General features: G+C 49.4%; 1 protein-coding gene across 1 annotated transcript; it reads right to left on the reverse strand.

Annotated features, from left to right (window-relative positions):
- LOC110434410 (transcription factor TCP14-like) lies at positions 6,976–9,230 on the reverse strand. Its single transcript, XM_021458380.1, has one exon. It carries the CDS (start codon positions 8,634–8,636, stop codon positions 7,440–7,442), a length of 1,197 nt encoding a protein of 398 aa, XP_021314055.1. The 5' UTR covers positions 8,637–9,230; the 3' UTR covers positions 6,976–7,439.

Genomic DNA, 14,417 nt, shown 5'->3' on the forward strand with positions numbered 1-14,417 from the left:
TGCACAGTTTGTCCGTAAATTAAGAGATGAATCTTTTGAGCGTAGTTACTCCATGATTAGATAATATTTGTCAAATAAAAAAAACAAAAATACTACAGTATCTCGATCTAAAAAAATTTTGTGGGCTAAACAAAGCTAAAGTCTTATACCGGTAAAGTAGACGGTCTGCTGACCCAACACGTTGACTACTGACTCATGTAATGGCGCCGGTCGGGAGAATGCGTGCACGGATTTGCTCACCCAACGCTACCGTAAAGAAGCGGATTCGCACGATCGATGGAGTGACAGCGACTCGCGCACCCCAGCCCCCGACCCGCTCCCGGCGGGCCGCGCTAAACGACTCGCCAGAGCTTTCGCGCAAAAGCCGCCGGGTTCCGCACGGGCGCGCGCCTCGGCCCAACAGCAGCAACAACAGCCTCGTTCGTTCTCTCGCGGTCGCGGGGCACGTACGATCGATACGAAGCAGGCGCGGCGGATCGGACGGACGAACCCCGAGGCGCGGGCGCGGCCGCGGGCCGGACGCGACGCGACGCGAGGCTCGGCTCGTCCCCAATCCCCAGGTGGGGAGGTAGCACAGCACAGCAGACGGAATGATGAGCGCATGCGTCTTGTGCGCCGGGCGGGAGGAGATCGAGGTCGTTTCGGGAGGACACGAGCACGGCAGCGCGGGCTGGTCTGGTTGGTCTCCTCCCGTCCGGGAACTGTTCGTCCTTGACCTCAAATGGCAGCCGTCCTGTCGTTGTTGGCCTTTGGCGGCTTGGCCGTGGCCGCCATCCCAATCCCAAAACCTGCAGCCTCGTGCTAGCCCGTCCCCGGTTGGGTACGGTCGACCGCGACGTGTCTAGCTACCTACTACCATCTCGCTAGCTCGATGTAGTAGAGATTTGTATATATGCGTGATCTCCATGGACGTGGACCGAGAGCGACGTAGCGCATCCATGTAGCTATATAGATTGATTTGTAGTACTATATATGCCGGTCGGCATGGTGGTGATGAACAAACGACGGCAGATTGGACCCAGATATGCCAGGCCGAAAGGCATCATCCTCGGCCGTGCAACGTGCATGCATGAATCTCCCTCCCTCCAGCTACTACTAGTTCTCGCTGCCTGCTCGATCGAGATGGATGGATCGCGCGCGCGCGTTCGCGCCAGGGCGGCACAAACTACCCGTCGTCTTTTGCTTTTGCTGCTAATAATCATCGTGTTCCAAACTCGGCAAAGGGGGGCGGGGTAATGATGCCGCTTTTGTTAAGTGCGCGACGTGCGTACGACCCAGCACGGCCGAGCAAAATTAAGCCTTTCTCCCGTCTTATAAACCTGCATGCTTTGTGACGGCTCGAGTGACCCATGCACGGCAGGTGCATGTCGCCCATCTGGTGTCCTCTCATGCTTCGTCATGCATATAGCTTCATGAGCTGCCGTCCTGTTCTAAAAATATATAAATAAACATGCATCACCTTGCATTGAGCTGATGTACACATGATCATTCGATGCTACACTCTTAAAATGACAGTTATTATATTTCAAAAAAATGATGACTTTTTATGCTTTGTTGTTAATAATAAAGCGGGAGAAATCTTTTCTCCAAAAAAAATAATGATGACTTTCTCGACAACCAGCCCTGAGTATTGATGGGTATGTGAAATGGGCATAACAGTTGATGGGTTTGCATTGTGATTATTAGCCTTCAAAGTGTTGCTGGGTTTGTGAAATTCAATCACTCGCTCTCTCTAAAAAAAACCCAGGCTGATGCATACTGCAGATTTGACTAAAGTCACATGTGCATGCATGGGGTCTGTTTTTCAAAGAAAAAGACATATGCAAGAGGCCAATATAATTCATAAAGGACTGATTAAGATGGGGTGTTAGCAAAAAGGTTAAGCCCACTTATTGTTGATCCAGCTGGATTAGCTAGCCCCTGTTTCTTCTTTTAAAAAGTTGATTAAGGACATATTCATGATCTGGGGGGTAATGATTAGTTTTCATAGAAGGAAGCTGCTTTAGTTGAAGCCATATTATCTTCACAATTTAAAAACATCATATCCATGTAATTGGCTCAGATTTAATATACATTTGCTGAACTCAAGTACTAAGTACTACCTTTGATTGTACAAAGCTGGCTTTGATGTTTTTTTCTTCTTAAAGAGAAAAATCAAATAAAAGAAATTTCCAGTTCAAGAAAGGACTTTTTATCGGTTGATGGACCTTGTAGTAGAAAGAGAGTGATGTGCATTATACTGTGGTTGTTTTTTTCAATCTATAGATGTTCTAATTAGTATAATTCCATCTACAAGCTAGCTTAATTAAGATATTCTATCTACTACTGCATGATCATCAGTTGCAATTGGCAAATATATATGTCTGTCCCACGCAGGGGTCAAGATTCTTCTCTCGGTATATGAGTGCATGCGTAAGCAAACATATCTTATGTTATGCATAGCCCCCTAATATTCTTCACATAATTTAAGCTCTCTATTTGTAGAGTATATATCAACGGCGCACCAAACGTCAAAGCGACATGGACCACTGAAATCTAATTAAAAACCATTAGAGCCTTCTACTCATTATAATGGCCTAGAGGAAGACAAATAAATCTGCCTACTAGGAATGTTAGAATGCGGCCAACAGCCAGCATGACATGAATTACTATAATATAATTAATGAAAAGTACATCTAACTACTGCATATGAGATTCCTTGATACCATCTGGTTTGGTACTACCATGCATCACTGCAGACCTTCGTTATTCTTCAATCAGCAGCACTATTAATTTAATTAGTCGATGTATCGTACCGGATGTGCATTCCTTCATATTTTTTTTTGTCGAGAACATGTCTTTTGACGTGTGTTTCATTAAGAGGCATTCCTCCTCCACATTCAAACTTACCACATGTTTTATGTCGTTTGCTATAAGTCCAAAACAAAAATAAGGTAAGCTGAAATATAATGATGATGATTTGAAGGAGCTAGTAGTGGTAGAATTCTGCAATGAGCGTTGAGCAGCAAACCATCGATCATCGGTCCATCAAATGTAAATCATGGCGCAGTCAATCTCGAGGAGCAGAAAGGAGATCGAGCGAGGGCAGGAGTGCGACAGGCGAGCAGGATGAAAGTAGAGACACAAAAACCTTTCTGAAAAAGGGGCTACAGAGAGAGGGGAAGGGGAGCAAAAGAATTATAAGCATGCACTGCGAGCGAAAAAGCAAGTAATGTGCATCTATCACACAGACACTACACTATGCTCAAAATCTGATCGCACAAAAGCTGCTGGTGTTTTGAGGGTGAGGACGAAGACTGCTTCATTCCAGCCATATAAAGTGATAAAGAGGGGAGGAGGTCCTAGCTATATCGAGTCCTCCTCTCCTGCCTTTGCATTGCAAGCAGCAGCAGCAGATTCCTCCTGCGAAGAAATTGTGCAAGAGAATGTGAGTGGTAGCAACTCTACTAGCTAGTGAAGAAACCGATGCAATGCGATGAGTTAGTTGCTGCTACTTTACGCTGATCATGATCCCTATGAATTGCTTGTAATTTTGCTGTCACCTCGACAAGCACGCATACATACAGCTGCGCCTTTCGAAAAGAAAAATATGCGCGCGCAGCCCTGACAAAAGCGAAGTCAAAATGAGAGCTCGTTTCAAAAGCTTTGCCACCCTCATCAGTACATGTAGCTAGTAAACTATTGATACATCGCTGAAATACATGTATGCTATGTATAATGACATTGCAGCAAAAATGACGAGGCAATGAGGTAAGCACGCAGAGGTTCCACTAGTTAGCTAGAGGTACGGTGCGTGCATTCACCACAAAATGCTTTCGCATGCCCCTACTGCTAATCATGAACAGTCATCTTAATCTGTGCGCCTATCAACTTTTTTCTCTGCTGTTTCCCCGTCATCTCCTTGTTTACCTTGGCTTTTGAAGTGGGTAATAACAGAGTGATAAAGCCCGACCAAACCGTCTGGAGACAACTACTACTAGACTGTAGACACACACACACACGGCAAGGTGCTTGAAATGACTTGCATTTGCTTTGCATATTACGTTGCGTCCACCAAAAACATATGTTTCCCTACCTGCTGATGAGAACCAGGCTGCAGTGTACTCCTCTCTCTCTCTCTCTCTCTCTCTCAATATATGTCTGTGTTCACGCATGCATGATATGTACGTGTTTGGCGTGGACACTAGACTAGGTAGCTAGTGTACGTACTCCGTATGTTGTAAGGAGATAGGGTAGACACACGCGGGTATATATGTAATATAGGAAAACAACAATAGTACTGGTGCTACTGCTAAGCCTGTGTTCACGCATGTACGTTTGCGTAGTCGTCCGGTCGATATCGGCCAGAGCCTCTCTCGATCAGTATGCAACGTCCAAAATAAACAGGACAAGGGCACATGTGTTTAGGGTCGGAGGAGCGAGGAGCCGCCGCTGCTACTCAATGCACCCAATCAGCTCAACATGTGACGGCTCCAATAAGGCACAGAGAACAACCGACAGCGCCTCCAGCACGGTGTTGGCCTCATCCTCGTCCTCCCTCTCTTCTCCTCTACTACTCGACTGGACTCGGCATATATGCAGCTGGGTCACTGTGCTGACCGCAGTCTGCCTCGCAACCTTATCATGCCGCGCACCCGTCACTGACACGTGTGTCCAGAACAATAACGTTGCCCACTCACGTGTGTCCACTTAATTCTTAGCAGATGCTTATTACTCGAGATCGGTTTTTTCAAAAAGCAAGCAAGCTAGCTAAGCCGTATAAGTAAGCAAGAGCTCGACAACCTCATACGGAGCTACAGCTAACCTTGCTTCACATCACTGACACCTGAGGCCAGCTGAACAGGTTTCACATATACTACTACTGCTGCTACATGCTTACATAAACATTCGGCAGGCACACTTACGTGCAGCTAGTAGCAATGTAATTAAGCTAGCTTAGCTAGTAGTACCAGTACGTCCCCACACTTAAATTTGCAGTACGTAACACACGACGGTCTCATCAGTGGCTCAGAGGCTGCTCCCAGCTCCAGCCAGCTGCAGAGATCACCGCGCGCGACAAGCTCATATGCAGCTACAGCTCATCTGTCAGCGACCGATCGAGCGCATGCACAGAGAGCATCGAACGCGCCGAGCCGGGGAGCTAGCTACATGCCGTCATGCCCTGCCCTGCGCGCGCATGCATGATGCACAAGGTGCATGCCTATCGCTAGCTAAGCTAGCTATATACTAGAGCAGCTACGCCTACACTACACTAGACACTGCCGGCCGGGGATCGTCGGAAGCGGGACGGCGCGCGGTCGGCGGCGCGCCACAGTTGCTCCGCGCGTCTCCGATATCCAACTGGGACTGCGAACACGAGCACGCAGCAGGCTTCAGTGAGTATCCAATTCCAATCCCCTCCATGATAATTCAGAAATTTCAGATCATCACACAAGCACACTCATCACGACGACGCGCTCTGGCTGGATGGCTGGCAGCAGGGCAGGCAGGCAGGCAGCGGCAGTCACTCACGCCCATCCATCCATAGACCATAGTGGCATATAGTGCCAACCACCAACCAGCTACGTAGCCCCCTGGCCTGCCCCCCCAGCAGCAGCTAGGAAACAAAGCGCCACACATTGATATGGAAACTTGGAAAGGCACGCACATGTGATTGAAAAACACCACGTCGAAACATCGACCAAGACGGCAACCCTGGAGCGCAGCGCCGCAGGATCATGTACATGTACGTACGTACACGCGCGGCCCCTGCCTAGCTAGCTTCCTGCTCGCTTGCTTTATATGGGTGGCTAGTTGGCATGGCATTGGCACGGCCGCTGTTCCCGCTGCCGGGCCGGTCGTTGCTCGTGGTCGACCGCCTGTGGCCTGACTGATGACACAGCACAGCGTACACGTGAGCATGCAAAGCGCGCAGGCGATCGAGATGTGCATGACGACGCATCCACGCCGCCCCGGAGCGCCGAGAGAGGGAGGCGGCCGGCCGGCCGGCAACAAGGCCGGGCACATCAATGCACCCGCCTGCTCTTCCCCGCTGCGTTGTGCTCGCTGCCGCTGTAGCCGTGCGGGCCGGGGCCTGTGCCTGTGGCTGTAGCGGCACGAGGCAGGCTCCGCGCCTTTGCGCCTTGTGGGCATCTGGCATGGCGCGGTTGGTGCGAGATGGATGGCTGCCTGCCTGCCCCTGCCCCTGCCCCTGCCCCTGCGCCGGGCGGGGGAGACCGCGCCATAACGCGCGCGCGTGTGTGAAATCATTGACGGACGCCTCGCCATCCAACCTTTTATATAACCAAATATTAAATTCTACGGTGCGCGCGCGGGCGTCGCCTGATCTCGTCGTCGTCGTTGTCGTCTCGGCACTGTTGGTGGACTCGAGTCCGCGCCAGAGCGCGCGCGTCGGTCTCCGATCCGCGCGATCGGCGTCTCGCTCGCCCTGTTGTTTCGCTCTCCCGCGCGCGCCCTGGCTGCGGCCTGGTTGTGGTTTTGTGGTCCTCGATCGATCGGCGACGGTTGGTTGCTAGCTTGGCGCCGCGGCAGATTGTTGGCTTATCAGATGACAAAAACCTACGCCCGCGCAGCTGGACTGGACTGGACAGCCGTGCTAGCTCAGCTCGTCGTCGCCTACGACAACTCATTTCCGAAGGAATATAATGGATCGCACATCGCCGTCCGCCTGGCTAATGACTAGTTTTGAGACATGTTTGTACGCCCCCAACCAACCTCTGTGCACATTTTTCTATTCCATGATCAGACTAATTTAAGATGCATGGCACACATATGTACTATACTACTAGCAGAAAACGAAAGGAACCGGTCGCCGCCGGATCAAAAACCCTAGCGGTAGTTGCTGCTGAAACTACGCTCCAACATTTGTTACTAGCGAAAAAAATAGTATGTAGTTGTATAGATATAGACATATTATATTATCAAGCAACGAACTCCCCTCAAGTAGTCTGCAAAATGGAAACAGTTAAGAGTGGCTGTGCTCTGATCGAACTACTTGAATAATGTTGCTTGGATGAAAATTTTTTGAACCGTACGTCACGGCAGATGAATGATGCCATGCTTGATAAAAATCTCTTCTGCTCGCACTTGATCAATGCAAACCCTAAAACTAAAGAACAAAATGAACAATCTCTCTCTCTGCTGCTGCTGAATGCTGAGTTTCCTTCCTCCTCTTCCCATGAGAGAGACACACCCTCGCTCGCTCACTCACAGGCCACAAGCAGCACACAGCTCACGTAAATGGTGATCCTACCGCATGCCATGGAGTGCAGCTAAGTAAGTGTAATCCTCGCAAGGGTGTGACTCTAGCTCGGATGAGAGAGGTATGAAGGAAACCACAAAAAGGAAGGAAAAAAAAAATGAAACCAAGACAAAGAACAGATCAAAGCCACACCAGAGCGCGCGATGCATGCGATCCTCGGAGACCGGCCTCCCGTCGGCTACGAGTCGCTGGTGCTCATGCTCTCATGCCGGTCGCCGCGGCCGCCACCGTGCTGCTGCTGCTGCTGGCCAGACCCGCCTCCTGCACCTCCTCCTCCGCCCTGGCTGGCCGCGGGATCCGTTGCCGCCTGTGTCCGGTACGCATTGAGGGCGGCGAGGATCCCCATGTGCCCCTCGGCGCCGCCTCCTCCGCCGCCGCTGCCTCCCACGGTGGGGCCGAGCCCCAGTTGCTGCCCTGGAAGCAGCGCCACCGGTGCAGGGAAGTTCATGAAATGTAGCCCGCTCGGCACGCTGCCCCGGTACACGGCAGCCGCGGCGGCGGCGCTGCCCATCTGCGGGAACGTCCAGATAGACTCGCCGCTGCCTCCGCCACTGCCACCGCTGGAAGGTGCACCACCGCCCTGCGTGTTGTTGCTCGGCACCATCCACACGGTGCCCGGCATTTGGCTCTGCGTGTACCCCGCCATCTGCTGCTGATATTGCTGCGCCTGCTGCTGTTGTTGTTGCTGCTGCTGTTGCTGCATTTCTTGTTCCCACCGCCTCTTCCTAGACATATCGGCGGCTGCGGTGGCGGCAGACGGCGACGGCTGCACGTCAAGGCCGACGCTGCCGGAGTGGAAGTTAAGCAACAAGGGGGACGGCGACGACGACGACGAGGCCGGGCCTTCCGAAGGGAAGCCAAGGCCGACAACCCGGTCCCACGCGTCAGCACGGCCGAACCGTGCGGCGGCGGCGGGGCTAGGCAAGGCGGCGCGGAGGTGGGCCGGCGCCGAGAACGAGGAGCCCGAGGAGCGGAGGGAGATGTTGAGGGAGGTGAAGTTGGCCGGGATGGTACCGGTGCCTGTGGCCGCGATCACCGCCGGCTCGGCCTGCTGCAGCAGCCACTCGATGGTCTCGCCGTCCGTCTTGTGCCCGAGCTCTCGCGTCAGCTGGAACACCCGGGCCGCACACAGCGCTGGCATCCGGATGCGGCGCCCCCTGCCTTCCACCTTGGTGTGCCGGTCCTTGGTGGAGCTCCGCTTGGGCGCCGCCTTCCGCACCTGCATCTCTCCTCCGGCCCCCGATCCATTCCCGTTGCCTCCCGCCGACGTGCCCACCGCAGCCGAGCTGGAGCACGGCTGCTCCTCTTTCTTCTCAAGGAGCTGCAGGGGAAAGTTGGGGCGGCGGCCGCCTCCGCCGTCACCGGCGACGTCCATGGTCAATTAAGCCATGGTATATATACACATCGACAGAAGTATGTATCTTGGCGTGTATGTTTTCTAGCCGGCCGCGTAAATGGAGCGGTTTAGTTGTTTGGAAGAGAGTGGAGGAACGGATTTGATGTCTCCAGCGTCTTCTCTCTTGCTGTGGGTCTAGCTCCGAGAAGGTTAGGTGTGGTGGTAGAGAGAGAGAGTCCAAGAAAGAGCTGGCTGGCTGGCTAGCTATCAGGGAAAGAAGATTGTAGGTTGGAAAGAATCCTTGCTCATATGATATGATGAGAGAGAAGACGGGTTGATGGATGGAAGGCGGGGTAGCGGAGCTTGTGTTTGTGTGTGCGTGTGGGAGATCACACACACTATTTTATGGCCTTTTGATGTGCTTCATCTGTGATTTCAGGAGGGGGGGGGAGAGAGAGACAGAGAGGAAGCAGGAGCAGATGACCCTAGCTAGGAGAAGGCCATCAGGGGGGAGAAGGGGGAGCTGGCGGCTGGAAGAGGATGGCGGTGTACTTTGTAGGGCTTGAGGAGAGAGATGGACGGATTAAATGGAATCCTGGAGCTCGGAGAGAGAGTGGGGAGAGAGAGAAGCCGGAGAAAGAGAGAGAAAGAGACCGCTAGTGGTACTGTGCTGCTACATGAGTGTACATGGACGGAGAGACCGGTGAGTCAGTGAGTGTGAGGAGGAGGATAAGCAAGACGGAGGAGAGAGGAGGAACAGCTAAGTGCCTGTTTAGATTGGAGATGAAAAAATTTTGGGTGTCACATCAGAAGGATGTCGGGAGAGGTTTTTAGGAACTAATAAGAAAACAAATTACATAGCTCGTCAGGAAACTGCAAGACAAATCTATTAAGCATAATTAATATATCATTAGCACATGTGGGTTACTGTAGCACTTAAGGCTAATCATGGACTAACTAGGCTTAAAAGATTTGTCTCGCGATTTTCAACCAAACTGTGTAATTAGTTTATTTTTTTATCTACATTTAATGTTCTATGCATGTGTCCAAAGATTCGATGGGATGGATGAAAATTTTTTGGGCGGGAAACTAAACAGGGCCTAAGCTAGCCGGCCGGTGAGCGGAGCGGGGAGGGGAAATTATTAGGTTCACCTAGCTAGCTAATCCCATGCACAGTGTGCATCAGTACTGTGGCAGAGAACGTAACGTGGTATGTTCTCCTGATGCTAACAGACGAATCTCCCGTTTAGCCAGCAAAAGAATGGCACGCCACTATTCTCTCTCTTCTCTGTCGTTCTCTCTCACGAAGCGGCTGAACTAACTCAGGCAAATGGAAAGCATTGCTTCCTTTGTGGACTGGCTGCTTTTGAGAGCGGAGCACCCCTCAGTCGGTCTCCTAATTTTCCCTCCCGGTCCTTTTTCTGTTTGAAATGTGTTTCTTTTTTTTTCCTGCAAAGCTCCGATCTTCTCTTTTATTCTTTTTTTTTTGGCAAAACGAAAATCTTTAAACTGTGAAGAGGCAGTCAGTGGCTGTGGCTCAGACTCCACGTGCGGCGCTCTTTATCATTCAATCCCCAATGACACTGCACTTCACTGCACGCTGTAGCCGCCACTCTCCAAGTCAAAATACTACACAAGGAAAAATTGTTAGCACGCATCAACTCGATCTCTTTTCTCTTGTATTATACCGGGAAATCTTTCTGTTTTCGGCCAGTAGCCCTCCATATTTCATCATTTTTATGTGTATATATGTAGTACACTAATTCTAAAAAAACAGAGTAGTAAACTTCTATATGTCTTCTTACAAATGAAACTTGATCTTTAAAGAACATTGTTTGGGGGGAAATCTATATGGGAGCAAGAACAGCAAAGAAAGGCATAATAAAGTAGGGCCAGCTCAACAAGTAATCATTCTATTGCCTTTTGTATTAGCCTTTGCTACATCCTTTGTTTGCCAGCCTTAGAATTCGTGGTGCCCTGCCGTGGACCTGGTGTACACAAGCATTCCATAAACTGAGACAGAACTGCTACATAAAAGGCAACAGCACAAAGGAATTTATGCCCTGCGCTCTGCAAAGTTTTGACTTTGAATTTGTGGCAATATGATTTTAATATAATAGAAATGGCACCAAACCTACTTCTGTGTAGTAGAACATTTTCTTAAAGAATAACAACCGGCGTGTGTTTCTGAAAGGCAGTCGAAAAGAAACTACAGAAATAACAAGTAAACAAATATGTCATGTATCGAAACAACTTTAAGAGCAAAGTTAATAATACAGTGGCTGTAAATTTTTTGTAGCCTTCTTTCAGCCTACCCATACTCTCTCCTCCTTTCTCTCCTTCACCTTAGCATTTAGCTGGCTTATAGCCCACTACAATATTTGCTCTAACAAATCAGACGGAGAAGTGTAAGCATGGATCCGGCCGCCGCTAAGCATGACAATGGTTGAGTCATATAAGGGCTTGAAGAAGCAATAAGAGCAGCTCCAATAGTTCAATTTGGGATGGACAAAAAATTCATCGAGCTAACTCGTGGCTCGTGCAAAAAAGTTCTAATTGATATTTTACCTTAAAATAAAAATTAGTTTTGACTTCCCACCGGCTCATTAGGCTTGGGTCTCAAACAATTTAGGAGACCAAGATAATAAAAATATCTCAAGTTCGAAAAAATACAAACCGAAGTGTAGTTGCCACATTATCCACCGCCTAGGTTGAGTCAACAACTAACTTATAGTTTGCCACATCATTTAAAAGACAACACATGAGACAAATTCCAGTAATTTAACCCTACATTGCTCCTTATGTCTTTCTTCTTCTCACCCACCTTCATCCTCGTTATGAGCAGCATAGGCCCCAACCAGCCCTCGATGTCGCCATCCTTACTAGACCATCGTCATTGTGTGCAACCTTCGTTGTGGGGCCACTGCCACCGTCCATGGTAATTGATGAAAACTTAAAGTACTAACCTCTATACTAAGTATGTAGATTAGATGAGGTTGGTACATGTCAAGTGATGGAGTAAGAGATTATCATGGTGATGATGGTGATGACCACAAGATGATTAAGTGCTTAACTTGGAAAAGAAGAAAGAGAAAAACAAAACCCTATGAAGATCAAGGCAAAGGTATTGCTTAAGGTTTTGGTTTTGATGATCAAGACACCATAGAGGGTATGATCACGTTTAGGATAGATAGTCGTAATATAAAGAGGAGAAATCTTTGGTTAATCGGTCTATCGAGTGCCACTAGGTGTCATTAATCATGTGCATGGCAGCCTGGGAACGAGAACATGACCCACGTTCCCGTTCCCATGTTCCATGTTTGAGGAACCTCTACGTTCCGGAAACACGAATGTTTCTGTTCCCACATTATAAAATGGCACCCTAAGTTCTCGTTCTTGTTCCTGTTCCTGTTCCTGAGACGGGGACAGGGACATGGTTGCTATGATCATGTGCATGTATTTAGAATCTAGTGTACTAACTTAACCCTTGAAAATGTTTGTGAAAATATGCTAACAAAAAACATGCACAAGGTGGTACACTTGGTGGTTAGCACATTTGAGCAAGGGTTGAAGAGGTAGAGAGGGGTTTGAGAAAAATAAAATGCATATTTTCTATTGCGTCGGTGGAAAGTTTGGAGAAGTCGTGGGAGTGACGCTGCTGCAAAGGTGTCAGATGCTGGCCCAGCGTCCGGTGCATTGTGACTTAGTGTCACTCTTCTAAGCAGCACGTCGGCGCTGAAGGTCGAGATGGCAGACTAGAGGGGGTGAATAGTCCTTTCTAAAACTTTAACATATCGGCTAACAGAAACTAATGCGGAAGTACAACTATCGGTCTAGCCAAGACTACACCGCTCTATCTAAGTTCTCTAGCACCTTGAAAAGATCCTAATCCAGTAATCAAGGTGCTGCCTTAGCAAGAGCTCGCCTAACCAATCCTAGGTGCAAGGTCATACAAACCTATACCACTAGTACTTTGCAAACCGGGGAGCTCCTACACAACTAGAAAGCAAAAGTACAAACCTCCTAAGCTCACTAGCAATGCTCAATAACATGGCAACCAATGTTAAATTAGAGAGCGCAAATTACTTAGGTACACAAACTAAGCAATGTGACTAGCAAGGCTATCCAAACCAAATTAGTCACGCAAGGAGAACTACTTCTAGCTACATAAGCAAGAAGATAACTAGCAAGCTACACAAGCTAACTAATTACAAGAGCAACTACACAAGCACAAGTATATGAATGTAAATACAAGCTTGTGTTAGGGACTTGCAAACCAACGGGAAGTACAATGTTGACACGATGATTTTGTCCTGAGGTTCACTTGGTTTCCACCAAGCTACATCTCCGTTGAGACAAGCTCCAAGGTTGCCGCCGGTCCTCTTGCTAGTGGTTACCCGCAAGTCACACTCTCCCACGTGGAGTGCTTACCACAAGCTCTAGCACTTGACCCGGCCAGACCACTTGTCGCCCTTCACGTCTCGCTCTACTAGAGTTGCTTTGCGCGATCCCCGCGGGGTGAGCACCGTACCCCTCACAATCTCTTCTTTGGAGCACCGCACAATCTCCTTACGTGCTTTAACAGAGTCACAAGCCACCAAGCCATATAGGAGGTGGCATCCTCCAAGAGTAACAAGCACCACCGGCTTGCAACACGAACACCTAGTGCCACTCGATGCAATCTCTCAATGCAACACACTAGAATCGCTCACTCACATTATCGAATGATCACTATCAAGCATATGTGAGTTAGAGGATTCACTAGCACTCCCCAAGCATAGATACTAAGTCCCAAGGGTGCTCATCACCAGCCAAAGCCGGCCACTACTTCTATTTATAGCCCCAAGGGCTGAACTACTCGTTGCCCCTTTGCTGGGCAAAAGTCGTGGGCACCGGACGCGCTGCAGAGAGCCACCGGACGCTCAAACCCAGCGTTCGGTGCTTAGACGATAGCCACGTGCACTAGCCATTTGAACTCGACCATTGTCGCCAATAGCTAACGCACGCGCGCCTACACCAGCCACACCGGACGCTCTGCTGGTCCACACCGGACGGGTTCGGTGCACAACGAACCCATACTCACCGAGGGTGTTTAACACCCAGGGTCACCGGACGCGGGCCACCGGACACTCTTCTATGTCCAGTGCAATGGGCTCTTCTCATACAACCACCAGACACTCAGCACCAGACTTGTTCACGTTATTGTGCGTCCGGTGGGTTTACCTCAGCAGGTTCAGCAACTGACAGTACACCAGACGCTCTGGTCCAATGTCCGATGCCTCTGAGGTCAGCGTCCGGTGAGTGTTTTTCCAGTGAAAAACACTCCTGCAACTTCTCTAAACTTCCCACCAACGCAATAAAAAATATACACTTAATTTTCTCAAAAGCTCCGAATCCCGCCTCGCAAGCTCAGCGGAAGGGAGAGAGGAACCCAAACCCCTCTCTACCATAGGAACTCCACCTCCTTTGCAAATGTGCTAACACCATTAAGTGTACTCCACCAAGTGCAAGTGTGTTAGCTTTTTCATAAATATTTTCTCAAAGGAGTTAGCCTCTCAACTTGCCACGCCACTCGATCCTAACATGTATGCAAAGTTAGATCGCTCAAGTGGCACTAGATGACCGATATGCAAACAAGTTTACCCTTCTTGATAGTACGGCCACCTATCCTAAATCTAGTCATAAAATTCTCTACACATCTATGACTGGTGAAATGAAAATGCCCTAGGTTATACCTTTGCCTTGCACATTCCATTCCATCTCCTCCAATGTTGATGCAATACATGCACCAACCAATCACCAAATGATATGATCCACTTT

Source organism: Sorghum bicolor, chromosome 4 (assembly GCF_000003195.3).
Source record: "Sorghum bicolor cultivar BTx623 chromosome 4, Sorghum_bicolor_NCBIv3, whole genome shotgun sequence".
Taxonomy (NCBI): domain Eukaryota; kingdom Viridiplantae; phylum Streptophyta; class Magnoliopsida; order Poales; family Poaceae; genus Sorghum; species Sorghum bicolor.